The sequence below is a fragment of the Ambystoma mexicanum genome, chromosome 12, assembly GCF_040938575.1.
Source record: "Ambystoma mexicanum isolate Mex_15411 chromosome 12, UKY_AmexF1_1, whole genome shotgun sequence".
Taxonomy (NCBI): domain Eukaryota; kingdom Metazoa; phylum Chordata; class Amphibia; order Caudata; family Ambystomatidae; genus Ambystoma; species Ambystoma mexicanum.
In genome coordinates, this window is record NC_090936.1 from 639738430 (window position 1) to 639764294 (window position 25865).

A 25865-nucleotide genomic window follows, 5' to 3' on the forward strand; every position below is an offset into this window, starting at 1 on the left:
CCATGAAGATATGGTGTTTTTAGATAGAGAGATTTACCATTCCTTTAACCATGAAATCAAATGTATTGGCTTCTTAATATAAACAATCGAATAATGTAATATGTTCATGACATTATTTATAAAAATATCAATGGTATGACAGTGTTGGGCTCATGTTGGGGAACCTGCTGGTTATCATAATACGTTCCTTAGTAACAAGGGTGAGTGCTAAAACCTGCCAAGGGATGCTGGTTTTCAATATTAATTTGTAGGTTTGTAATTACCTTTAGGGGAAAAGAGACACTTGAACACAAAGCACAGTCCACCAGTAGTATGCTCTACCTATTGTACCATAAACTCAGTCAAAGCAATAGCTTGGATAACTAAGGTTTAGAGTACTATACACATAACAATATTAAAAAATACCACGGAGGAATCCTCTTGCAGCTTTCATTTCACTGTTATCTAGCACGATCAAGCACCCCCCACGCCCCAAGTGGCAGCAGTCCAGCCTGTATTGCTATGCCATGCCTCCTCTGTACAGAAGCACAAGCAAACAGTCATGTTTGCACCTTCTTAGGCCTCATCGGTGCAGCTGGATTCCCTTTGCCCAGTGAATAACTGACCCATCTCTCTATAAATCCTTCCCACTAAGTGAATCTCACTATAAACACCTGAAAGTAATGGATGGAAAGCTCAGCAGCCTGTGCTGGACTGCTCCTGTTGGTGGCATGACCAAGACTAATTTGCATATGATTGGCCTCCTTCTGTAATGATGCATACTGAAAAAATGAAGCATTGGATCATATTCACAGGCCTTGGCATTGGTTAAGATTCATTCAAATATTTCTATCCATCACTTTTTGCTGTCCGCCCTAACTTGCCAGAGTAGAGTAAACGAGATAAACTTAGAATTAAACAGCCACAATGTCCGTCGTTCAAGTAATACTGAACTAATTTCAATTTGTTTTTTCACAGATTGTTAATCAACAGCAAATGCACAATAGCTTCTGCTACCAGAGATGCGCAACGTAACAAACAACTGTTATTATTTTTGTTGTATACAGCTTCAGTTGCTCGGCTTCCAACATGGCCACTGATTCTACTTATTTGTAACGTTACCCTGGCTTTCAAGCCAGCCCAACTACCTATTATTCAAAGAAAGCCATTCATAGTGGCTTGGAATGCACCCACCGATCTCTGTTCTGTGAAGTATAACGTAGTCATCAACTTGAACATGTTTCACATGACTGGCAGTCCCCTGGCGAAATCGAGAGGGCAGAATGTGACCATTTTTTATTTCAATAGATTGGGATATTATCCATGGTACACCTCACAAGACATTCCTGTTAATGGGGGCCTGCCCCAGAATGCCAGCCTAAAAACACACCTCGAAAAGGCTAGCAGGGATATCCTTTATTATATCCCGGCCAAGGATTTCAACGGACTTGCCGTTATTGACTGGGAGCACTGGAGACCACAGTGGGAGCGCAACTGGAGCATGAAAAATGTCTATAAGCAGATGTCTAGGAAACTAGTGTCTGAGATGCTTGGGAACGTGTCATCAGTTGACATTGACAGATTGGCCAAAAAGGCATTTGAAGAAAGAGCAAAAGCTTTTATGGAGGAGACCATACAGTTAGGAATTAAAAGTCGGCCTAATGGCCTCTGGGGTTTTTATTTGTATCCAGACTGTCATAATTACAATTTTCATGATCAGAACTATTCGGGTTCCTGCCCAAAACAAGAGGTGCTGAGAAACAACCACCTCTCCTGGCTTTGGAACAGCAGCAGCGCTCTGTATCCTTCGATTGTCCTTCAGAAATCCCACAGAGGGAGTGTAAACATGCAACAGTTCTCTCAGTTTCGAGTGAACGAATCATTGCGAATTGCTTCTATGACTGCTCATAGCTATTGCCTACCCGTATTTGTCTACACAAGGCCAGGCTACAGAGAAGATCCCTTGGCGTTTCTTTCAGAGGTAGGTTTATTGCAAAATTGTTTTAATTTAACATGGCAATCATTCATGTCTGCCCTTTGAGTCTAATCATGTTCTGGTCGGTCAAAAAAACACTACTTCGGTCATTGATTCACTGTGGATGTATCTCATAGCATCATTCAAATTCATCTAAAACATAGGAAATTGACATAAACCATGTTATGATATGAATTGATTGTGTATGCTAAGAGCAGAGCACCCATATTGTAAAATTGCTGCTGAGGAAATCTGAGTTGAAGTGATATAAAATATAACAACGCTGGGAAACATTGAGTGAATCTAAGTTCTTTAAAAATAGGAATAAGTTCTTTTTCTGAGCTCCCTATAAGAAAGTGCATGTTAGATTCAATATCTGAGGAACAAAAAGGACAAAAGCCACATAGTTGCTGAGTACCCTGCCATTTAGCTAATACTGAATCTATAGGTACCTAATTTAAATTAAGGTGTGTTTTTGAAACCCAGTCTAGTTAGAGGTGGCCAATACTACTTTCCAACCAGCTGGATTGGTGACCAATGCATGGGACCAGTTGGAAGTGTTCATAGTGTCTGAGACTTTCTGACATTCCGAGCATTTGTTCCAGATGCTTACCTTACTTTTCATGACACTCACATTATATAAAGTACTTAAAGCAGTTTATCTGTCAAAATCCCCGTCTCCCCAGGTTTACATAGCAATCCTGAGAATGCGCTTTAATCTTTGGCCTACTCGTGATGTCCTAGCACAACGTAAACAAATTGCCATGACAGAGAACTTTTGTGGATTTTGCAGTGACTTATCACAAAAAGAAACTCTAACATATTATAATTGAATGTGTAGCCTTATGCCCCTTAAGAAATACATTATATGTGAAGCACATGACTACAATTGCAAATGTCCACCCAAATTTGAGATGGCCGTTTCTGTTCACTTCTATAAACATGAGCATACTTATTGCATCAGGGAATTTCCTTAATGTCCTTCATTTGTATGATTAATGCACTATATAAAAAGAAATTATGATAAATTGTGTATAATAACAATTTGTTGGAAATCCTCTTATTGCATGAATTGTATAACTACACTTAGAGCACTTCTTTTCTGTAACCTAGTGCTGATTGTTTTACTTTCAAAGATTGATTTTTACACATGTAAATATTGTTGAATTTTCTTAGTTTGTGTATTTAACAGTGTTTAAAATGTTTCTGATAAATTGAAAAAAAAGTTGATTGATTTCAGCTATAATTTCAATTAAAAAAAATTGTGCTTAAAGCAGTTAGGTTTTCAATGGAGTAATCAACATTAACAAAATGTAATCCCTTGATCACATTAGATAACCAGGAAGTGATACAACTCTGCTCATTCATCCATAATGATCTTAGCATGAGCTGGATAAGCATAGCTTGGACATCCCCATTGTTTTCAATGACACGTCAGTCAGCATAATAGCAAAAGGACAGCAGAACATGCCTTGGCCTCATACATCTTCAAAGTATGTTCAATTTGTTGAACCTTTCTTTTCTGACTAAATGTAAAACTAACCCTGATTGCTTGTTTCTTTCACGAAGCCTGATCAGAAAGGTACCCAAGAGTTGATCCACTTAGATTAAAAGTTAGCCCCAAATAATCCAACTTGTTCACAGAAGAAATAACACAATCACCTGTTCTTAATGTTCTTGTTGATGTGGTTCTTCTGTTATCAGTAAAAGACATTGTAGCAGGTTTTATTCATTGATTTTACACCCCAAATTATTTATGAAATTCGTGTAACAATCAAAAAGGGTTTGTAATGAATTAGGAGTTCTTGACACCAAGATACATTTATCAGCATAAGCTAATAATGCGACATATCCTCGGCCAGTCCTGGAAGCATTAGCGCCAGCTTTGCACAATCTATATATAATAAAAGGAGTCCTGACTGTCTGACTGACTCATCAGCGCCCATCTTAAACCGTTTAACCTAGGAATGCGAAATTTGAAAGGTACATTGTATTCATAACGTAGGCACTCACTAAGGAAGGATTTAAGGAAATTCCATCCCAAAGGGGGTGAAAAAGGGGTGGGAGTTTGTATGAGGATACCTATATCTCAAAAACCAAAGATGTTACAGATGTGAACATTGGTATTTAGATTCTTCTTCAAAAATAGAGAAAAACTTGTTTTATTCATTTTCGAAAATCCAGTTGAGGGAGGTGGAAAAGGGGTGTGAATTTATTTAGAAAGATACTCATATCTCACAAACCAAAGATGGTAGAAAAGTAAACATTCACATTTTACATATTCATTACAAGGTAAGTTTCCGAACTGCTTCTTAAAATTGGTAACGGAGAGTATCCTGTATTTGAGAGCAAAATTGACATCTCTTCCGACCTAGGCACAGTCGTCAATTCCTTATCAGACCTTACATCTAAATGTACCTTGACATACAAAAATCTAATGGAGAAATCTCCAGAATGGTTATGTGAGCATGGCATCATAACGCCAAAGAACAGCATGGCTGCCTTAATCAATAAGATACTTATTAATTCTTTCGGAGGAGTCCAAATGGAGTACAAATCTAGTTCACAGTGATGACGCAGTCCACAACCCCGTTGAGTTCTTTCTTGAACACTTTAAATTCTCCTGGTCTTCCCGAAAACAAACTTCTTCACTTCACAACAAAGTGGGAGCACCTGTGATATTATTGCAGAACCTCAACCCACCTAAGCTCTTTAATGGCACCAGATTGCGAGTGAAAGCGCTCCACAGAAATATGATTGAGGCTACGGTGCTAACCAGTTCTGGCCAAGGCGAGTCCGTGTTCATACCACAAATACCTCTTATACCTTCAGAATACCTGTTTTAATCCAAAATACTTCAGTTCCCCTTAAAGGTTTGTTTTGCCATGACCATCAACAAATCTCAGGAGCAGACTTTAAAGGTAGCATGGATTGAGCTAAGGTACGACTGCTTCTCGGTTTGGCACTTTTATGTGGGCCATTCCAGAGTGAGTTCACCTAACTCTCTGGTAATCCTAGCACCTGAAGGGAGAACCACTATCGTACCAAATCCCAGAATCCACACAAGCAAAGCCACAGGCAACAGCTAGTACCCTATAAACTGTTAGTAAAACAGATAAATGAAATAGGGGTGAGGACACATACTTGCCTTGCACGATGACGAACAGCAAAAGCCTCCATTACCAATCCATCAGAATGATAACAAACCACAGCCATATTGTTCTCATGGAGTTTAATCAAGATCTTTAGAATCCCACAAGGAAGAGCAAGAATATAGAGCACTGACCACAGATTTTTTCGGAACACTGTGACAAAATCAGCAGCCAGGTCCATATTTGCATCGCATAGTGGTTCACGTTTAACAAATATGGACATGGCCAAATGAAAAATGTAAATGTAAGCCTTGATTTTGGGTGTCCACCTTTCTCTATAAAATCCAGTTGGACTGGGGCAACAATATAATTTACCTTGAACTACTCGGGATTGTTTAATTAAGAAGTATTTTGCTAAAGATTTTAAAAGAAAAGTCCAGGAGAGATAATGGGCTATAGCTACCTGCACTCAAACTGTAACCCTATTTCTAGACATCGGAAAAAAGTTATAATTCACCATTAGATTGAAAACGCTCACAAGATTCTCATCCAACTCTCAAAATGTATTCCAAAAAGATCAGAGGGTTCTTTATCATTATCAAGTCTCCTATTTGACTTCAAGGAGGAAATAGCTTCAAATATCCCTTGCATTGTAGGTTTGATCCCCCAAACTTCTAGATTATTCAAGAGATGCCTCCTGTTCACCATGCTGTTGCTATATATCCGTATCCCCCCCTTTCGCTGTAATCCCAGCCCCCTGTCTATGTGTCTGTGTGTCGTTATGTTCCCTGCCATCCTGTTCACGTGCCTGGTCTCAGGCTCTTTAAAGATAACCATCATATCACATCACTACGCTTACTCTCTACTATGCACCATCACTCAACTAGAACACAGCTATACCCCTGATTAATTCGGCCTAGCTGTTCACATACGAATATGACCCCATGAACACCTCATCACCCTAATAAAATGCAGCTAGCCGAGCACATTCCGGCCTAGTTGCTCACATATGCGTCCTTCAGGCCTAACGCGGCCAGAGCCGAGTCTAGGTGTCCACCCACCAGACTGCACACATCCAACTGATATCTCCAGCACCACACCTAACACTAGGACGCAGCTATCACCCGCCAATTACATCCGCTACACACATCTGGTACACCCATGCACCCTACAAAACTATCTCCTTCTACTGACCAGAACTACGGTATCCGAGGGTGTTCAACCTACCAGCGCTTTGAGGTCATACCAATGATATATAGAGGGCTATATAAATGCCAAGTAACATAACATAACATAACATGAACATTAGTCACACCATAAAGAGAGGTAAAATTAGTACTTAACTGATTGGTGTGATGGAATTCTCAATCTTTTGAGGTCTGCTACATACCGGGCCGTTAGCTACAATATTCCAAAATGAGCAGGCATCTGCAGTCATAGCAGGTTTTACAAAATATTTCCAAGTTTCCGCAAATAATTTGATTTTCCTTGCTGCAGGAATGGCTTTCAACTGCTTCCTTATATTAATAATACCTAACCTGGAGGAACTTCCATTTTCCAAAGATAATAAAAGTTCCTTTTGGCTCTATTACAATCATCATTCAGCCATGATCGGCTCTGTGATGATTTAGGCCCTTTATGTTTTTTACTTAAAGGACTCACCAATATTCATCAGCAGATTCTCAATGAGTGTTAGGACCTGGTAATTGAGCTGCACCCCATATATGCAACAGTGAATTAGCATACAGAAGCCTAATAGCTTCTACTAGCCTATGGCCCATAACATAATCCCACTTTAACCTACACTCATAAAATAACAACTGACCTTCAAGAATCCCTATTTTCCTACCTTGCCGATAACCTTACCTGGAACAACCAAGGTGAGTGATTTTCAGAGCGGCTAGCGAATATTAAAACATCTTTCAATGGGGAAATATTCCAGGCTGCTGGGTTTTCTGTGGGGGACTAGTGCAGCTAGGGCCTCAGTAAACCCTTGTAGATCATATCAGGTATTGGAAACTCCATTGTCCTGTGATAATATTATAGTGAAGAATGATTCAGATCATTCCTGTGGTGCCACAGGAGCGGGTTGTAAGTCTAAAAACAAGGAGAGCAGTGTTACTAGTCATCTTAATTTCTCCCCTGTTGTCCCCAGATTTCTAGCAAAGCACTGGGGCTCCAGTCAACTGCCACCTGACCTCATAAAGCTGCTAGGGAGTCATTGGGGAAGATGTTACCCCGTGCAAGGCTGCAGAAGGGGGAAACTGACACACACGTGTCATGCTGATTGCTGAAGACTTTTATTAGTCAAGACAATACAGACAAAACCTAACTTTCCCTACCTCTAAGGGGCGGGTTTCCCTGCCTCAACTAAAACACTAAGTGTTCTGTCACAATGTCAGTGTAAATCAATAGTCCACCCTCCAGTGTCAATAACCCTGCTTCTGTTGCTTACACTCAAAACTAAACTAGAGATAAAGTAGATCTTCTTGGTCCAGAAGAATGACTCCCGTCTTCTGGACTCGGGATAAAAGTTCACTTCCAGGTATTGGCTTCTTCCTAGGGGAATGACTCACTTCTCTGGGTCTAAATTGTCCTCCAACACAAAAGACAAAGTTCCAGCACTTCTCTCTGTCAGGCACACTGCTTATCTTTTAACGGGAAAGTCTTTTCAGCTTTGGTTACCAAGAGAATAACTCCCTTCTCCTGGTATCTTGATATGCCAGTTCAACTCAACCAGGGGGAATGACTCTGTTTTCCTAGTATCTTAGCTTCAGAATTCGATAACACCTGGAGAATGACTCTTTTCCCTTGGTCTTGTTCCACTTAGTTGCACAGTTCAATGCCACCAGGGGGAATTCATCCTTTCCCCTGGCCTCTCCTTCAATTTGGTTTCACAATTCAACAACACAAGGGGCCTCTCTTTTACTTTGGTATCACAGTTCAGCCCTTTCAGTCTTTCATTTTGAGAGTCCAAACCCAGGCTTCCCCAGTTTCCAGACTTGGGCAGACTTGGTTCACTCTCCTGCCAAGTAATGTCACAAGGAAGATGGTTTGTACCTCTCTTCTCTTGTGGTTGCGGGTCCCAGACCTGTATTTCTGTACTGCTCTGACTTGGCAGACCTGGTTTCCTTCCCTGCCAGGTACTGCCATGAAGAAGATGACTTGTATGGATCTTCTTTTGTGGGTGCAGGTCAGAGACTCAAGTTTTTCTACTGCTTTAATTTGGCAGACCTGGTTCACTTCCCTGCCAGGTACTGCCACGAAAAAGATGACTTGTAGGGATCTTCTTTTGTGGGTGTGGGTCCCAGACCCAACCTCTCTTCATTCTGTTCTTGGCACTCTTAAAGTTTTCTTCTACCCCAGGGGTTTCTTCCTCACTCCTGCTCTCTGAGTTAAGAGTCTCCCACAACTCTGCTGTGCCCTCAACAACTTTACTGGCAAACCCTGTGCCTCTAGGGTCGTTGCCGGTGTGCTCCTGTCGGTCTCAGGTTCTTCTGTTTTCTGCTTTGGGTTTCTCGTAGCTTCTCCCATTCTTCATTGTGCTGCAATGGCTGCACAGCATTTGGTTCCTCGCAGAAAGCGTGTCTTCACCGACCACGCAATCTCACTGCATTGTGTTCCTGGACTTCTGCTTCTCTGTCTTTCTGGTTGGTCTAACCATGGCGTACTAGGTAGGTAAGCTTTCTCCTGCACACAAGTGTCTCTGTCAGCGGCCTCTTCTGTTCTTCACGTTGGACAACTCCTGTGCTTGCGGTTCCTCCAGGGAGGGCTTGAACGAATGGTAAATCCTTCTTTTGTTTTTATCAAATTCTCACCATTACTCTTCCCTGTTCTGCACCTCCTCCTGGTCTCTATACTTGTTAAGTAGGTCTCCCTAAGGAAGGCCCTGTTTTTCCTCATCTCAGTAGTTCCTAAGTTTTCAGACTTACAAACATACATGGAAGTATGGAATATGGAGTTGGGCTATATGGGATAGGAAGGTGTGTAGGGTGTGGCTGGAGGGTTGGCAGACTGTGTTCTCCCGAGATGCCCTCTCTTGTCCTCAGATGCAAAGTCTCTTCCCATGCGATCCTCCTGCTAAGTACCACCCCCAAGGGCACTATTGGGTAACAGCCTCACCTCCCTGGCCTCATAGGAAGGAGCTCCCCCTCAAGGAGAAGTGATGGTATCTCAGGATATGTCATACCACTCTCAGACTTAAACAACACAATAGGTCCCATCTCCCGCCAGCGACAGCCCCTCTCGCTGTTCTTACTAATGTTGCAAAACTTCAGCCAGGAGTCTTAGACTCCAGGGTTGCTCTAATAAACAAATCTATTCACTGGATAAATATTAATATAATAGGGAATTCTATACCAGCTGTTTTAGAAGGCTGGGATGCTCTTCTGAAATTACACTCAAGGCTATGCCACTTTGGGACCTGAGGGACAGGGTTTGGAGGTCCACGGATCCCTCAAGACTTGACCTGGCTGGGTAATAAAGCAAGCAGATTTATTGACTAGGTGAGGGCTCTAATTCTAGTTTATGTGCCAAAATATGGGCACTTTGCCAATTGTTCCAAATTCTCATTTTTAATAATTGCATCAATAATCTGGAGGCAAAGCTAAATTACAAAATACTGAACCTCTTTGGAAACAATCAGCAAGCAGCTTTCAGATGCTTGCACCCTGAGACAGTAAACTGCTTGTGGGCCTACAAATTAGCACTTTGACAATTTTACCAAATTCACATTTTTTCCATTGTGTTCATTAATATTTTAGGAGCTGAAATAAGTGATTTTACCCATTTTTGCAACATATATTTTTCTTTTGTATAGTAGCACTACTCGGAGACACCATTTTGTTTTTTTGTTAGGTTAGCCTTTCTGCTTTTCCTGTGCTGGTGAAACAACACAGCATCCATACATATCCTGTGTTACTCCTTATATTTCTTTGGCCAGCATAAGTAAAACCATCACAGCACAGACAAAGGGTGAGATCCTTACAGGAGGATTTATATTGCTTTAGCTGTAATCTATCTTTTTTTGGTCCACGGCTGTGGATCGCTTTTAGATTCTTTTTGCTTAACTACCCATAAAAGGCATGGACGTTTAACGAATTTTCAACCCTTTCCACATAATGGGTTACCCAGAGGTTGGTCTATATAGCCTCATCTGTCTTGCCAATCCACAAAACGAACACTGTGAATATGATTTTAGGTTTTAGTGCGCCACAATGGCTACATATAAATTATTGCTTGGCTGTAGGTAGTTTTAGCATTTTAGAAGTGAGTGTAGGAGTTGGATTCTGGGTATCTACTCAAATACTTTATTGCTAATGTTATGAACTGTGTGTTGTTTGACTATTCTATTTTTAATACTGATATTATCACAACAAGAGAATAAACATTCATAATTGCTAACCAAGAGAGGGAGAGCATTATTAATGTATTTCCATTCATGTCTATAAAAGACACTATACTGCAAGTGCAAACATTTGTTGGGTTAGTGATAAAACTGTGTAGGGGAGTTTGATAGTTAATGTTTATAACACAAAAGGTTAATACGAAATTGATACATATCCACCCAGATGTAGACCCACAGACTTATGGTTGTCCAATTGTAAACCTGTGAGGTGCTCAGGGATTTATTTATTTATTTTTCTATAGTGGGAACTAGACAAACAATTGTATCAGAGCGCCGTATAGATGATCTCAAAGACATTTCACTGCAGTTAAAATTCAATTACACAAAATAAAATAATAAACAATTTTAAAATCAGTTTCTAAAATCACGGCACAAGCTAAACATTTCGCTAAGTTCTAGAAAACATTGTCAAAATAAATTGTTTCAGATTCAAATTTGTAAAAAAAACTTGGTTAAAAATAACTGCCTAATTAAAAACTATTTTCCAGAACCATGTTTTGACAGCTTTTCGGAATTTCAAATAATCTGGAATCATTCGTATCTCCGAAGGCAGTGAATTCCACATTTTTACAGCAGCTTCAGTAAAGGGCTGGACCATCGTTATAGAACATTTAAATCTGGGAGATTCCAGACATAATGAGGTTCTACTCTGTAGTCCTTGTGTGCCTCCAGAGATTCTCAACTTTACAGCAAAACATTGCTATATCTCACAGAAAGGTGCTCTGGGCATGATCCATACTAACTTGAACTGAATCCTCTGCTCAGTCGGGAGCCAGTGAAATATTTTCCAAATAGTAGTAATGTGCTCATATTTAACTGCACCAAAAATTAAACGCGCTGCAGCATGGAAGACTGCTTTAAGAGGGACTGGTGCTGATTTCGCCTAACCAACTAGCTGCTAGTTGGTTAGGCAAAATCAGCACCAGCCCCTCTGAAAGCAGTCTTTTACAGAGTTCCCGAAGTCAAACCGAGATAGTGCCAGTGAATGGATTAATAAACGGAAATGAGTTTTGTGTCAAATAGGCTTTAACTACTCTGAGAGAACACAAATGAAAATTAGCAATTTTTACAAGTGCATTAATATGGTGGGTAGTAGAGAGATAAGAGTCTTAATTAAACTCTAGGGATGTAGCTGTTTTAGTACACTCATTGGAGGTTGCGCCTAAAATTATGTTTCAGATAGCCAATCATCAATTGAAGGACTTTTTATCAAGTAGGAAAATATTAAAAACTGTGTCTTTAAAGGGTTTCATTTTAAAAAAAAATGCAATGTCATCTGATTTTCTTATTCATGGAGGCAGTTCCCTAATCTCCTAATGTCACCTATCAATGAGATTTTCATATAGAGCTGCGTGACATCAGTATATTGATGCGTATTAAAGACCATTTATTTCGTTGCAATTTCACGTAATGGTTCTATAGATAAATTAAATTAAATGGGTGACAAGATTGAACCCTGCAGTACCCCATGTGGTACCGGAAGGAGGTTTGAGCAGTTTTGACCAATTGAGACAATCTGCTGTCTATCTGAGAGAAATGAACGGGACCAGTTCAATACCTTTCCCTCCTAACCACACTCGATATTGGAGTGTTTCCAGCAGAGTCTCATGGTCGATCCTATCAAATGCCACTGATGGATGTAAGAGAGCCAGAAGGCATTCCGCTCCATTGTTAAATGTTTCGGCATGTCATATAATATGTGAAGTGTAGTAGTTTCAATGCTGCATCCCTCACCGAAACCTAATTGAAATCTTGCCAATAGGTTTTGGTCCTCATTACGAGTTTGGGGGTAGCCATGGTGCTAATAGCGCCATGGCTGCCTCCAAAATCGTGTCTGGGTCCTGCTTCTGTGAATGAGAAATTACCAGATCATTCCGACCTTGGAGGACCCAGTAATTCCTCATGCACAGAACCATTCCCCATTCCCATTTGAGCCCCCAGAGGGCTCAATGGGAATGGGGATGGAGCTAATAACGGGCCCGTAATAACAGGCCCGTTATTAGCTCCTTGGTCCCCTCGCAGGACCCGGAAAGGACGTCTGGTTTTACCAGACGTCTGTTCCGGGTCCCGCTAGGGGACCTCGTAATCAGGCATCCCGTAATGAACGGTGCCGGTCCTGTACCGGCACCCTTCATTACAGGAGCGCCATGGGCGTAATGAGGCCCTTTGTCTTTTTATCCAGTCATTCAACTGAACAGCCACTACCTTCTCCAAACATTTTCCTAAAAAGGAGGAGGGGTGACTGGATGATAATTAATCAAAATTAATATCTAGATTAGGTGTTTTGAGTAGTGGGCGTACATGACCTGTTCTCAGTATATCTGAAAACATCCCCAATCTAGTGATAGATGCGTCAGTTGGATAAAGAAAGGGGAGAAAATTGTAAAGAATTCTTACATTTTTGAGGCTGGAGAAAGGTCCTCAGCAGAAATATCAGCTTTAAATTTGGATACATTATCTTTATTTATGGGAATCTGGCAATTCAAAAACATTCCACTGTTGAGTTTCTCTGTGAGGTATTTCCATCTTCTTAGAGGAGACAGATGGAATTGCACTCTATATTGAAGTAATTTTCTCAACCAAAAATTGTGCAAAATCATGCCAATTTAATTTAGTTTGTGGTAGTTGCTACCTATGAATTAATTGTAACTCTCAAGAGGTAGAGGAAGGCCTTTATTTGCGGATGTTTTAATGGTGGTGGAATAATAAAATGGTTTAGCCATTGCTATATTCAGTGCATTTTGGCGACAAGTACATTTTAATGAAATTAAGTTACTTTCAGATTGATAAGAGTGCCATTTACGTTCAAGAAGCCTGACCGATTTCCTCAGGGAATTCAATCACTCTGTAAACCATGGTGCTGCCTCTTATTTCTAATAGGTTTAATCTGTATGGGGGCAATATAATATTCTCCAACAGTTTAATAACATTTTATACATGCGTCATTTACTGAGATATTCATCATGAGATATTCATCATGTCTAGTTCCATCTATTTAGGAAGATCTCGAGATAATGACGTTTTATTTATTAACCTCAAGTTAAGTTCTGTTCTAGGTACTCTTTTCTCCTGCCCTTGATATATAGTTTGTTCAATTATTAAATCAAATGGTAACAATAAATGGTCAGAAATGTGCCGGTTCGACTGAGATATTTACTCTACCTGGGCTAATTATCCAGTCTAAAATATTCCCTTTAGTATGTTATGTTATGTTGATGTATACCGTACACCACTACCACCCAGAGGCAGTCTCCCGGCGCTCAGTATGAGTAGGAGAACAACAATTTAGCATCAGATTAATTGTCTCAAAATTGTAATAATGTATTTGAAAATAAACAAGGGTGTTAGTTTCTCTAAAGCGCAGAGACACAACTTTCTCCAGAGCCTTGCTTTCTCTGCCAGAAAATCTGCCACTACCCCAGGTGGGCATTTAGACCGCTTTCAGTAGAGTTTAGGCTGTGGCATGCAGAGTATGATGTAAATCATGACTCTGCCACAGGCTTTGTATTTTAATGAATATGAGCGAAATTAAGTTTGCAACTGAACCTATCGTAGTGTGACGTATTTACATGAGACACGCATATGAATTAAACAAAGTGCCCAGACAGACTTGTTAGAATCTGTGTGAGGTACCCCACCCATACAATAAGCACAGTCCTCAGTATTCGGTTGAGGGCTGTGTTTGTTGTATTGAAGTGGTATAACTACTGAAAATGTGTATTTTGTGTAACACTCACATGCACCAAACATTACACAGAACTGAATACAGCAATTTGTGATGTGCTTAGAGCATCAGACTGGTAAATATAGTGCACTACATATGTTACCAACATACACATTTAGAGTCTTTTTTGGTGTACCTTAGACATGTAAACATCGATGAAACATTTGAGCTGTGTTTGCTTTATGTTAGTGACCTGAATTATAATTTGCCCATATCTAACCTACTTCCCCTACCACAGAAGGTCAGAGATGAGTTAAATATAAATATTGTATAATGAACTGACCACAAACGCTGTTAGCTTCACATGGGGTGGACGAGGGCTCACCTGTCATGAGTCAACTATGTACCTACAGTTTGGGGTTTGAACCTTCAAACAAAAGACTAATGTTGAGGAAGGCAGACCATGAAGGCCTTCCCCCGACAAGGCTCAACTTATTCCTCATTTTGTGGGGGATCCTTCCCCACATCCCACTTTCTGATACATGGACTTTCCTCCCCACTCTTCTGGCCCCTAATACCTACCTGTACTGGCCACTGAGCACCTTTTCTGACACTCTGTGGGCTGCTACCAGAAATGAGAGGCAGGAACAAAGTTGTAATTTTCTCATTATCAGACATGTTTATTAAACAGATGTGGGTTGGATAAATGCCTCTCTATCCCTGTCCTAAGGGGAGTTCCCCCGTGTAGGAAACTAAAACGAAAGATCATTCTGTGGCAAGTCACTTACTTATCAACTGTTCTTGTGCCCGAAACATTCTAATCTGTCTCTCACACTAGAAATGATCAACTAAGGGTGCCAGGAAATGTCTCTGATGTATGGTTGGTAAAAAGTGTTCATGATCAAAGATAAATACATTCACAGAAAAGTATTTTCCAAGGAAAAACCTTTGGATCCAGAGGGTGGTTCCCTTACCCTGGATTTTTAGACAGAATGGTAAAAGTGTCTCTTTTAAACACCAATTTTTTAAACTTCAGGTAGGATGGCAAAAGTGTCTCTTTCAGACAACAATCTCCTTGGTCTGTCAAATTATCGTCATAATATTCAACTCTTCCTTGGTTTCTTTGTACTGGATTCACAAAAGGTTCTTATAACATGTAGCTCTTATTTAGTTTCTTTAAACTGGGTTTACAAGAATTCTTATTCAGATGAGAAATTTAACTTCTCTTGTACTTTGGTGGATTATCTGAGGTGTTTCCTCATCAGAAATATTCTAGTGAGCTCTTCAGAGTTCTTGTTGTACTCCCCTGCCAGGTATTTTACCACCAAAAAAATATTTGTTCAACTTCCCAACTTCAAATAGATGGTCCCTCTACCCATCAAGACCTTCTTCATGTGCTTCCAAGATTCCCTGGTATACTTCTCTGCCGGGTATTTTGCAACATGGGTACATTTCCTTTTTATAACTTGAGTGGACCTCCTGGTTGACTCCCCTGCCAGGAATCCTTTGGTGTGTTCTTGACATCCCCAGGTATACTGTCCTGCCAAATGTTTTACCACAATTTTAAAGGTTAAAGGCTGTATTCAATTTCAAACTGCCTCATACATCTGGTTGCCATGGCTTTCTTTATGAGCTCCTTAAATCCCCTGGTATACTCCCCTGCCAGGTATCTTGCCACAATGTCTTATGACTTTCTATGCTTCTGATGGATTGTCGGGTATAGTCCCCTGCCAGGATTCTCTCTCTTGGCTCCAATAGATCTCCTGGTGTACTTTTCTGCCAGGTATCTTCCCTGAATTGCCAACTGTCTGGTGTACTCCTTTCACCAGGATTTCTTATCAATTTCATTGTCCTTCAAGTATGCCACAGTTGTATTACTTTTCTGTTTTTCTATTTGCTTGCTTAGGGTAATACTTGGTCCAACTTTCCCCACATTGACATATCAGATACATGGACAAATTTTATTGCTATCTTTATCATATTGGTATGTGTTTGCTTAGGATAACACTTGCTCCAACTTTCCCCATATTGACATCTCATGCATAGAGGTTTCTTCAAGTTTTGTATTATGTACTTTATCTGGTCAGCATTAAAATGTTCTTACTTTATTGCATTGTCTATACGCCTGTCGGTACACCCCGCGGTCCCCAATGGTTCTGGGCAGACTCACCGGTATTTTGCAGCGTTACAGACCTGTGGCATGTCTCTGTGATGAAGTGTCTTCTCTGGGACGGCCTCCTGCACACTGCAGACTTTCTTCCAGCATTCCTTTCAGCTTCGCACTCACCCACCGGCTTCTCGCTTTGGCATGGACTGGAGAATGCTGCTTTACGGCACAGCTGTATCTCCAGGAGTTCTTCTGCTGCTCCCGATACTCTGACAGTCCTCCAAAGGTGCCCATTGCATCTCTCCTTCCTTCTAGCCACACCGGCGTTTTCGATCTGCCTCATGGACATGTCTGTTTTCTTGTCTTCCTCCGGCGCGGTCATCTCCCGTTCTGCTTTCATTTCGACTGTAGATGCCATTTGTAAATGACACGCACATTTGTGATTCAACCAAACAACTAGTTTGCACATTTAGTTTTGGATTTCTTTCAATCTGCATCAAAACCTTCCTCGTCTCAGTACTTGCGGCTTTATGGGAGTTTAAATCCATAGCGTTTGTGGGATTTCTAAAGTAATGTTGTTTAGGAGATTTACTTGGAAAAACTTCAGAAACAGGAGATGTTATGTGAGTGTTGTGTGTTTTGGAAGTATGGAGGGGATTTTGTCTAGAATGATTTAAAGAAAGGAGTTACTTGGTTCTATAGTAAGCAGAATTTGTGGGATGACAACAAGCCATCAAGAACTTGGGTATTATAAGACCTTCTTCAGGAGGAAAAGGAGTATACCCCATCTCATCCTATGGCGTCATGGGTGTAGGACATGGGAGGAACAGGGGGGACAAATCCCCCCCACTCTTTGAAGTGGGTGGATATAATGGCATTTATTCCCCCGAGAATATGTAAGTAGAATATGTAAGTGTTGTGCATGCAGCATGTAAAAATGTGCAGCGTGTAATTATACTTCTGCAGGCTGCAGCCGTCAGCATGCAAAAGTACAAGTTCTGCAGACTGCATGCTTAAGGTACTTCTGCTTGTTGCATGCCATGTGCCTGTGCATTTGGTACGTGCTTGGGCTGGGGAACAAGCTGCGTGTCCCCCTGCGCAGTGCACGGCTGCGCAGCCTCAGCCTGTGTTTGCCCAGAGGCCAGAATTAAGTGGAGCAGCTAGAGATAGACTTGATGCGAGACGGAGCTAGCTAAGGTAAGTGACTGAGTAGTAGTGTGTGTGATGATGTGCGACTGACTGGACGAAGGGGGACAGTGTGACTGAGTGTGTGATGTCATGAGGGGGAGGCGTCAGGTTCCCTTGGCCTTGGCCCCAGACCATTAGCGCCCGCAAAGGCAATGACAGTGCACCCAGGCCAGGCCAAGAAACAGACCTGGAAGGGGAATGGATCAGAGATTAACACGCTGCAAAACTTGTTGCTCAAGCCAAGCGACACACATGGCTTCTGCACTCTGAGTCTCTTCCCTGTTGGCACGCATAATGTCCCTCGCATACCGCTGAGGTCTCCCCTATGGCATGTGGCTATATCACATCAGGGCCCCAGACACACACGCACAGCACAAGGTGGTGTCCTCTTCCAACAGTGCTCTGGGGCTCCTCGCCCAGCTCCTTGGACCCCCTGCACCTTAGCAACCCAACCCTGCCTCTTCTTAAGGCACTCGTATCTTTCCAATAAGGAGGACACTCCTGCTGTGCACCTGGCAGACTTGATAGATAATTCTGCAGGGCCGGGTCCACATAGCATTCCACGTCACCTGAAGGGGTCCTCACATGCTGGATATATCCCTGAAGATTACCAGGCCACGTGAGAAAGCCACACAAAGTGGCCGTCGCAGTCTTCAACATCATTATTGGGGTCCTCATACACGACCCATATAAGGTTCTGAAAATGGAAAAAGTGAGCATTGCCTGGTCAGCCTAGCACTAGGGTTTGGGTCTCGGGTGCTACTGCAGGGCACATTTTGCCTTAGTCCAGTTCTGCCTTACTCTGGCATTGCATAACCTGTCCCCATCAAATGATGGGCCCTTCCTCTTACTTTCACACAAGGCGACTCGATGCGTGTGTATTCCATGTCAGAAGCCACCAGATCCTCTGTGAGTTGCCCATACAGACCCGGTTTTCATCTGCGTTCTGGGACTTGTGGTTTTGCTTTTCCCATTTTGAATAAGAGACTGCAATCCCCATATTGCAAAGAGCTATGCCCTCAGAATGGCAAGACCATCTCCGGAATGTTCTGGAATGTGTAGCCCGTTTGCCCCGTTTGATTTCCCTCCTTCCCTAAAAATGTTACCCCATCACTGACCTCAGCACTCTGTGCAGAAAAGCAATGCAAACCAACGGGACGTATCCTAGTGAAAGGATGCTCAGCACTTCTGTTTCCCAATTAAAAATGGGTTTGGAGGCCGCAGAAGTTAATCAAATGTTAATAGCTGCATGTGTGTCAAACGTAACCTGAAACATATTTGCAGTTTGATATGTTAAATATGGCCCAGTGTAGGAGGAACGATTATTCACTGCAACTCTAGGTGTATTGGCTACCCAGTTCTCAGTAGACACGTCTATGGTCCCCAGCCCCCTTCAACACCTGCACCCAACAACCTGCCATGTGCATTCCCAGAGTCACATAAGGGAGACATTGCTGAGCACGGGGGTGCATGTGGGGGCTGAAGCTTCCATGGTAGGGCCTGGTCGGCGGGGGTGCATGTGGGGGCTGAAGCTTCCATGGTAGGGCCTGGTCGGCGGGGGGGGTGCATGTGGGGGGTCAGAAGCTTCCATGTTAAGGACTGGTCGGCGGGGGGGGTGCATTTGCGGTGCTCAAGCTTCCATGTTTAGTGCCTGGTCAGGAGCGGGGTGCATGTGGGGGGATGAAGCTTCATGTTAGGACCTGGTCAGCGGGGGGTGCGTGTGGGGGCTGAAGCTTCCATGTTAGGGCCTGGTCAGCGGGGGCGCATAAGGGGTGCTCAAACTTCCATGTTAGGGCCAGGTCGGCGGGATTAGGGAGAGGTTGTCGATGGGTAGGGGGAAGTAGGGAAACCTGGAAGAGGGTTATGGTAACACAATTGGATAGGTAGAGGGATGTTAGGGGAAAACACACACCTTGATATTCTGCATACCCACCTAGTGACCTGACCTCACTTAATAGTAACCAAACCTGCCTGAACAAATAGGCTACCGCCTTCCTAAATCACTACAAACACACATTCCTCTGACGTCCTTGTACTTGAACATTAGAAACAAAGCATTGGACCTGTAACACCCCCTTAATGGGAGTTGAGGCAGCAAAATGTACATGGCAACATAATGATGGCAACATAATGAAAAAAACAGCAGGGAGCTTCTCCCCTCATGATTGACAAAACTCATGGAAAGGGCCCAAGGATTCTGCTTGAGCAGCTGTGGGAAGAAGGGCACAGGGTAACTGGCAACATGATGCAACTTATGTCAAGAGCTTGAGGCGGGTACAAGTTAACGGCCAAGTGGGTAAAACGGGAAAAACAAGGTGCTCCACCATGGGCAGTATAAGGGCCTTTCAACCATTTTATTTAAAAGGGGTCTTGAACTTCCAGATGACATTGACCCCCCCATGTTGCCAGTCAGTACCTACAACATGGCAATATGTTCCTTTCTATATTACATTCGTTCTGGGGCTTACAATATTCGCTTTGCTGGAGACCTTCTGGCCGTTACTTCTCTCGAGTCCACCTTGGGGACTTCCCTCATACACAAAAGCAAAGTCCCCAAGGTGCCCCCACCAGATTTTATGTGTCTCCTACGCCCCTGTATGGAGTCACCACCTCCTCCCGACAGCGGTCTCCTTCCGTGTGATCCTCCCTTATATTAACACCCCAGGATGAGGATCAGGTAGAGACTGCTGTCCCCTGGCCACATGGAAGGAGACCATTACTGGGAAATTAGTGATGACTCCACAGGATTCATCACAAGCACTTTAGGACTCAAGTGTCTCAAGTCAGGCGGCCATTCCTCAATTGTCTATACACCCAGGATATGGAAGGGTTGTGGCAAATGATCCAAGCCAGTGATGTTTGGAGAAAGGTGGAGAGAGAGGAGGTGGAGGAAGCAAACCAGAAAGGAGGGGCAAGGAGGACAATTCAGGGAAAGGTGAAAGTTAGAGGAAACACAAGGGAGATGGTGGACATTGAGACAGAGATAAAGAAAGCATAAGGTCACCTTAGCCCAGGAGATGTTGGCCACAGTAGAGGGTCATGAAGGTGGAGGAATTGGAGCGAGAAGTATATGGCGAGAAGCCAGGATTGTCCAAAATAACTGGCAGATAGCGAGACCATTGAGGAGAGACAGATGAATGCATCATCCATGTTGTCGGCCCCTCCCTGTCTCTGTATCACCGAAACGAGAGAAGCGTATCAGTCCTGACAACTGCTCCCACCTCCACCATCATACTGCAGACACGAAAGGCGTTATTCACTAAGATGACCCTATCTGCCTTACCCCGGAACGATCGAAGAAGAGATGAGCCTACAAGATCTCGCATACATGGATATGCTGTAACCAAAGAATGATGAAAGCAAGTGATGTCATCCCGCTTCTGCATTCATCACAAAGTTACATGAACATTTAACTGCATTTATGCATGAAGAACATACATTATACTCAAGAGACACTAGAAAACATATACTCGAATATATCCGCTGTAACACAAGATGCATAAGAACACATATAATGCTTGCTTAAAGCAGATATGCAACAGTGAAAAACAGACATTTTGGATTAAATATACAGCACTGCGATGCTCAAATGAATGGGAGAGCTTGAAGGAGCATCGAAGCTGCAGGAAAAACAAACTCGCTGAATTAGCTAAACGGCACAGAGATGAACATATAGGACAGTAGCTGCACAGCGGGTCAAGGTTATTGAAGAATAGGGAGGTTTGTTTACTGGCACCGAGGAGCGCATGAGATAAACAGTTCCCAAGCAAAGGACATCTTTCTCTTATCAGTAATTATCTCCGGGAATACCAGAGGCTTCCGCTCTTTCCTCCACAACGATGGAAAACTCTTTGAGGATAACTGCGATTTATTCGCTTTCCAAGAGACCTGGGTGAGTGGCTCAATTTTGATTAACATGTTCAATGTCCTGGTGAAATCAGCGGTGTGGAATTGGGGTTGGACGGCCTGCAGGGGGTTTATGTATTGGAGCTGAAAGCCTGGTAACCATTAGTGAGTATAACACATTTAACAATTCCCCCTTTGTGATTTGTGCTATTGTAAAAACCTTGGCACATTTAAGGAAATATTAGTGATCAATGTGTTTTCACACCCTGATGGGGCATATGTGGATGCTGTCGCTAAAGTGATTGCTGATATGATTTAGGGATGGACAATGGAGGCTCCTAATGCAGAGATTATGGTAGTAGGAGATTTTAATGCTTACTGTGATAAAGCAAAAATCATTATGAATGAATGGGAGGATCTCTGCGGTGATTTCGATGTGAGGATCCCACCTACTTTGGGCAGGGATGGGAACATCCTTGCTTCACGGGTAAAGATAACCAATGGAATCTTATGGCTAGAATTGCTACAGAATTGGGGACTCTCATATCCAAATGATGATAACTCAAACGCACAAAAATCTACATGAACTGATGGTATAGTTAGCTATTGTATGGATTATATGTTGGTCTCTAAGTCTATACAGATACAGCTGAAGCAATGTGAACACATCTTGACCCCCAAAGTGTTCACAATGTTCTCAAATGTGAACTTGAAAAGGTTAATAGCCCTATAGCGCATAATACTGACAAAGATATGAATATCCAAACATCGGCAGAAGGGAATAGGATATTATGGACTGATAAAAACCTAATCAAATTTGATGAGATGTTCAATTATTATTGATAGTGAGGATACAGTTAGATTGGTAACAAAGGGGCTTAGTGCAATGATAGATATGATTTTAATGACCACTAAAAGAGTTTGTGTCACCCAGTTTTTTGGAAAGAAACATTCTAACTTGTACAATCAGACTATCCATAATGAGAAAAGGAGACAGATGGAGGAAATAAGGGGAATAAAACTCGTAAGGGGCTTGGATGTTGAACATAAACAGAAATAGTATTAAAAATGCTAATTGAAGGAACATTTTCAAATTGTGTAAGACCAATGATTCAAAGAAGTTTTGGTATCTTTACAGACAACATTTGATTGAGGATGCTAACACTGATATCACTGGTATACCACTGGAGCAATGGAAAGCGTATCTAGGTCATCTATACCATAAGACATATGAGGAGCATGGTTTGCATATAGAGTTATGGGAGAACAACCCTTCAGATTTTCCCTTTGGTCAGGATGATATTGTGAAGATCATTAACAAAATGAATACATCTAGAGCACCTGGGCCTGACGGGCTAGCTAATGTCATCAAACGTAATCCTTTCAAGTGGGCGAACCTTTTTTATAATATGTTCACTAATATTTGGTGTAGTGGGGTTATCCCAGATGGTTGGGGGAAAGACGTCTTGGTGCCTTTATTTAAGAAGGGTGTGAAAACTAATCTGGGCAACTACCGGCTGTTGGCCATGGCGGACACTAGTTGTAAATTCTTTTGCACTCTTCTATTGAAAATTATTTAAAATGGAGTACAGAAAATAACCTACTTGCTCCTCAACAAACTGGTTTCAAGACAAGTTCTCAGTACCCTGGATAAGATGACTACCTTGAATCACATCATTTCTGATACATACAGGAAAGGGACAAACTTGTATATATGTTTTATCGATTATTCTGGTGCCTTTGATTGCGTAGATAGGAGTAGGCTCTGGTGTAAGCTGTTGAACTGGGGGCTTTGCCCGATAGTCTTACACTTTCTGAAAGCTATGTACTCAGACACTACAGTGACGATCTGCCTGGATAGGGGAATAACTATTACTACTCCTGTTATCACGAATAAGGGGTTTGAAACAAGGCTGCGTTGCTTCCCCAGTGTTATATAATCTGTACGTAGCCGATATGAAGGATGCCCTTGAGAACATACTTGGATATCTACCTAAAATGGGTGGGACTGGAATAAGTTGGATGTCATATGCTGATGACACTGTTGTCATGGACACAACGCTGGCAGGTTTGCAGAGAATGCTCAATGCTTTCGATGTATTTTCCAAGATTAATAGCTTGGGCACTCATGCAAAAAAAGACTAAAATCATGATAATTGGGTCACGGGAGCATATGAATAAAAAGCAAAGATACATTGGGAATATGAATAATGTGGAATTGGAGGTAGAAGGAATCTATCTGTATCTAGGCATCCCGATAATGAACAAGCCTACTAAAAGCTTCCATGAGATTTCCTTAAAGGATAAGATGCTGAGAAAATGGAATGCTATTAAAAGATACATGGGCAGAAAGGGGGTGATATTCTGTGGAGGGTTTCTTGAGCTTTATAATAGTAATATTGTTCCTGGAATACTATACGCTTTAGAAACCCTAGAAGTCAAATACTTGACATGGATTGATAAATTAGAAGGCAGACTACGGCGCCCGGTTTTAAAACTTCCAAATACAGTACCAATAGAAGCAATAAGAAGTGAATTAGGCTTGGTATCCCTGACAACGTTATGGAAAATAAGTTGCTGTAAATTGTATATGAAGATAAAATTGTCGCAACAAAATCAGAAAGGTTTACTGAATATTATTGCTATGAACATGGAGAGGAGCACAAATTTAAATGGGTTTATGTTAATGTTAAAGGATTTTTGTACCGCGCACTATCACCACCAGAGTGGTCCCCTGGCGCTCTGGCGGCTCTGAAAGAGGGAGGGGGGTGAGTTAGTGGGAATAAGCTGGAAAAGTGCAAGAGAGCAGTGATGTGCTGATGGCAGCATCAGCCCGGTGGGTCCGTCGGCTGGGCTCGGGGTGTTTTACGGTCGGTAGTCGTTGTGTGCTGTTGTGCAAGTCTATGTGGGGTTTGTTTTGTTGTTGCAGTGTAGTGAAGTTAGTGCGGATTGCTGGTTTTAGGCTTGTGGTTGTGTTTGGTTTGTGGTTGTGTTTGTGTTTGAGAAGTGTATGCAGAGGGATGAAATTGTTAGTGGATTGGTTAGTTGGCATTGCTGTCCTTGCAGTTGTGTCTATGTCTGATGTTTGCTATCATTCACTATTCCATCGTTGCTAATTTTCAATATTCTGTTTAGATGTGAGGCAGGCTAGTGATCACGATTCCAATCAAGTGTTGCACTTACCATCATTCACAGTTTCATCCAAGTGTGGCGCATGCTAACATTCACATTTCTATCCAGTTGCGACACAAGATAGACAAACTTAAACACGGTTGTGGTACCCTTTCTTTATGACATTGCTCTAGCCATGCCTGGGGATGGAATGGAGGCTATTAGTATTCTGAAATGCCTTAAAAAGAAGGATATGGTGTGGGATATAAATAATAATTTGGCGAAACTCAGTATGAAGAAACAACATGTACAAAATACCTTCTTGGTATTTGAAATTGCGAAACCTAAGAGGTATTTAACTTAATTGCTTTTGTCTTATCTTAATCGCATTTGTAGAGCGCAACATAGGCCCAAAGGTATCTTGGCACTGAGCTAGGAGGTAAGGTCAACCAAAACCAGGAAGACTAGAAAAGATAGGTCTTCAGTGCCCGGCAGAATGGCAGGTGAGACTCAATATTGCGTAAAGAAAGCGGGAAAAGATTCCAGGCCTTTGCTGCCACCACTGAAAAGGCACGACTGCCCATTCGAACAAGCCTGACCCTAAGGGGCTGGCTAGTCTTCAGTGCTTGCAGGCGAAGAGGCCTGGCAGGTTTATAGAAACTGAACTGTGCCTACAAAAACTCTGCTCCTGATTTGTGGATAGCTTTATGCGCTAAGCATAGTAATTTAAACTCAATATGCTGCTTCACAGTAAGCCAATGAAGTTGACGCAAAAGTGGAGTCATTCCAGTGCCAAGAGGGGGAAGAAGAACGCCCCTGGCTGCTGCATTCTGCAATAGCTGGAGGCGCTGAAGCAGATAGCATGGAAGAGCAAGATACAGAGCGTTGCAATAATCGATAATAACAATAATAATAATAATTTAGCATTTATATAGCACTACAAACCCTCAGGTATCTAAGCGCTGCTTATTATTACCCACGGTGTGTGGTGCTCATTTATCGACCTCAGAATGATGAAAGGATGAGTTTGGCCCTGCCGGGATTTGAACCTGCATCAGCAAGCTCTGCACAGATGTCAAATCGAGTGCTCTGCTCGCTGTGCTATGGGACCGGCGATTGCTGATAACCAGGGAAGAACCCACTAGTCGGTGAAATTTTAAAGGAATGCAAGGACGAACATTGAGAAGAGTCCAAAGTGTTAAATGAGCTTTCTGGCATACCAATGAAACTCAGTAGGCCATAGACAGAGAAGCAGAGATTTTTATGCCCAGATCTTTCACAGAAGAAAACGGCAAGGGAAAGGGGCCAAGACTCTCAGGCCAGAAATCAGGGGTCCAGAACAGAGAGGGTGTGGCGGTACCAACCACCAACACCTCTGTTTTGTCTAGGTTCAACTTAAGCCAATTGGAGGCCATACAGTCACCAATGGCCTGAAGACGTTTCTTCAATCTACCTTCCGTCTCGGGTTGGGTTAAATCCAACCGCACAATAATTGA

At 42.2% G+C, this 25865-nt stretch overlaps 1 protein-coding gene across 1 annotated transcript in view; it reads left to right on the forward strand.

The window, feature by feature from the left end:
- Positions 1-1094: 1094 nt before the first annotated feature.
- The window catches only part of LOC138513035 (hyaluronidase-4-like), a 128727-nt gene continuing 103956 nt past the window's right edge, over positions 1095-25865 (forward strand). Inside the window, exon 1 of the mRNA XM_069627737.1 lies at positions 1095-1960. Within this exon, the coding sequence (XP_069483838.1) occupies positions 1217-1960 (744 nt within the window). The 5' untranslated portion in view covers positions 1095-1216. The remainder of the gene's footprint in view (positions 1961-25865) is intronic.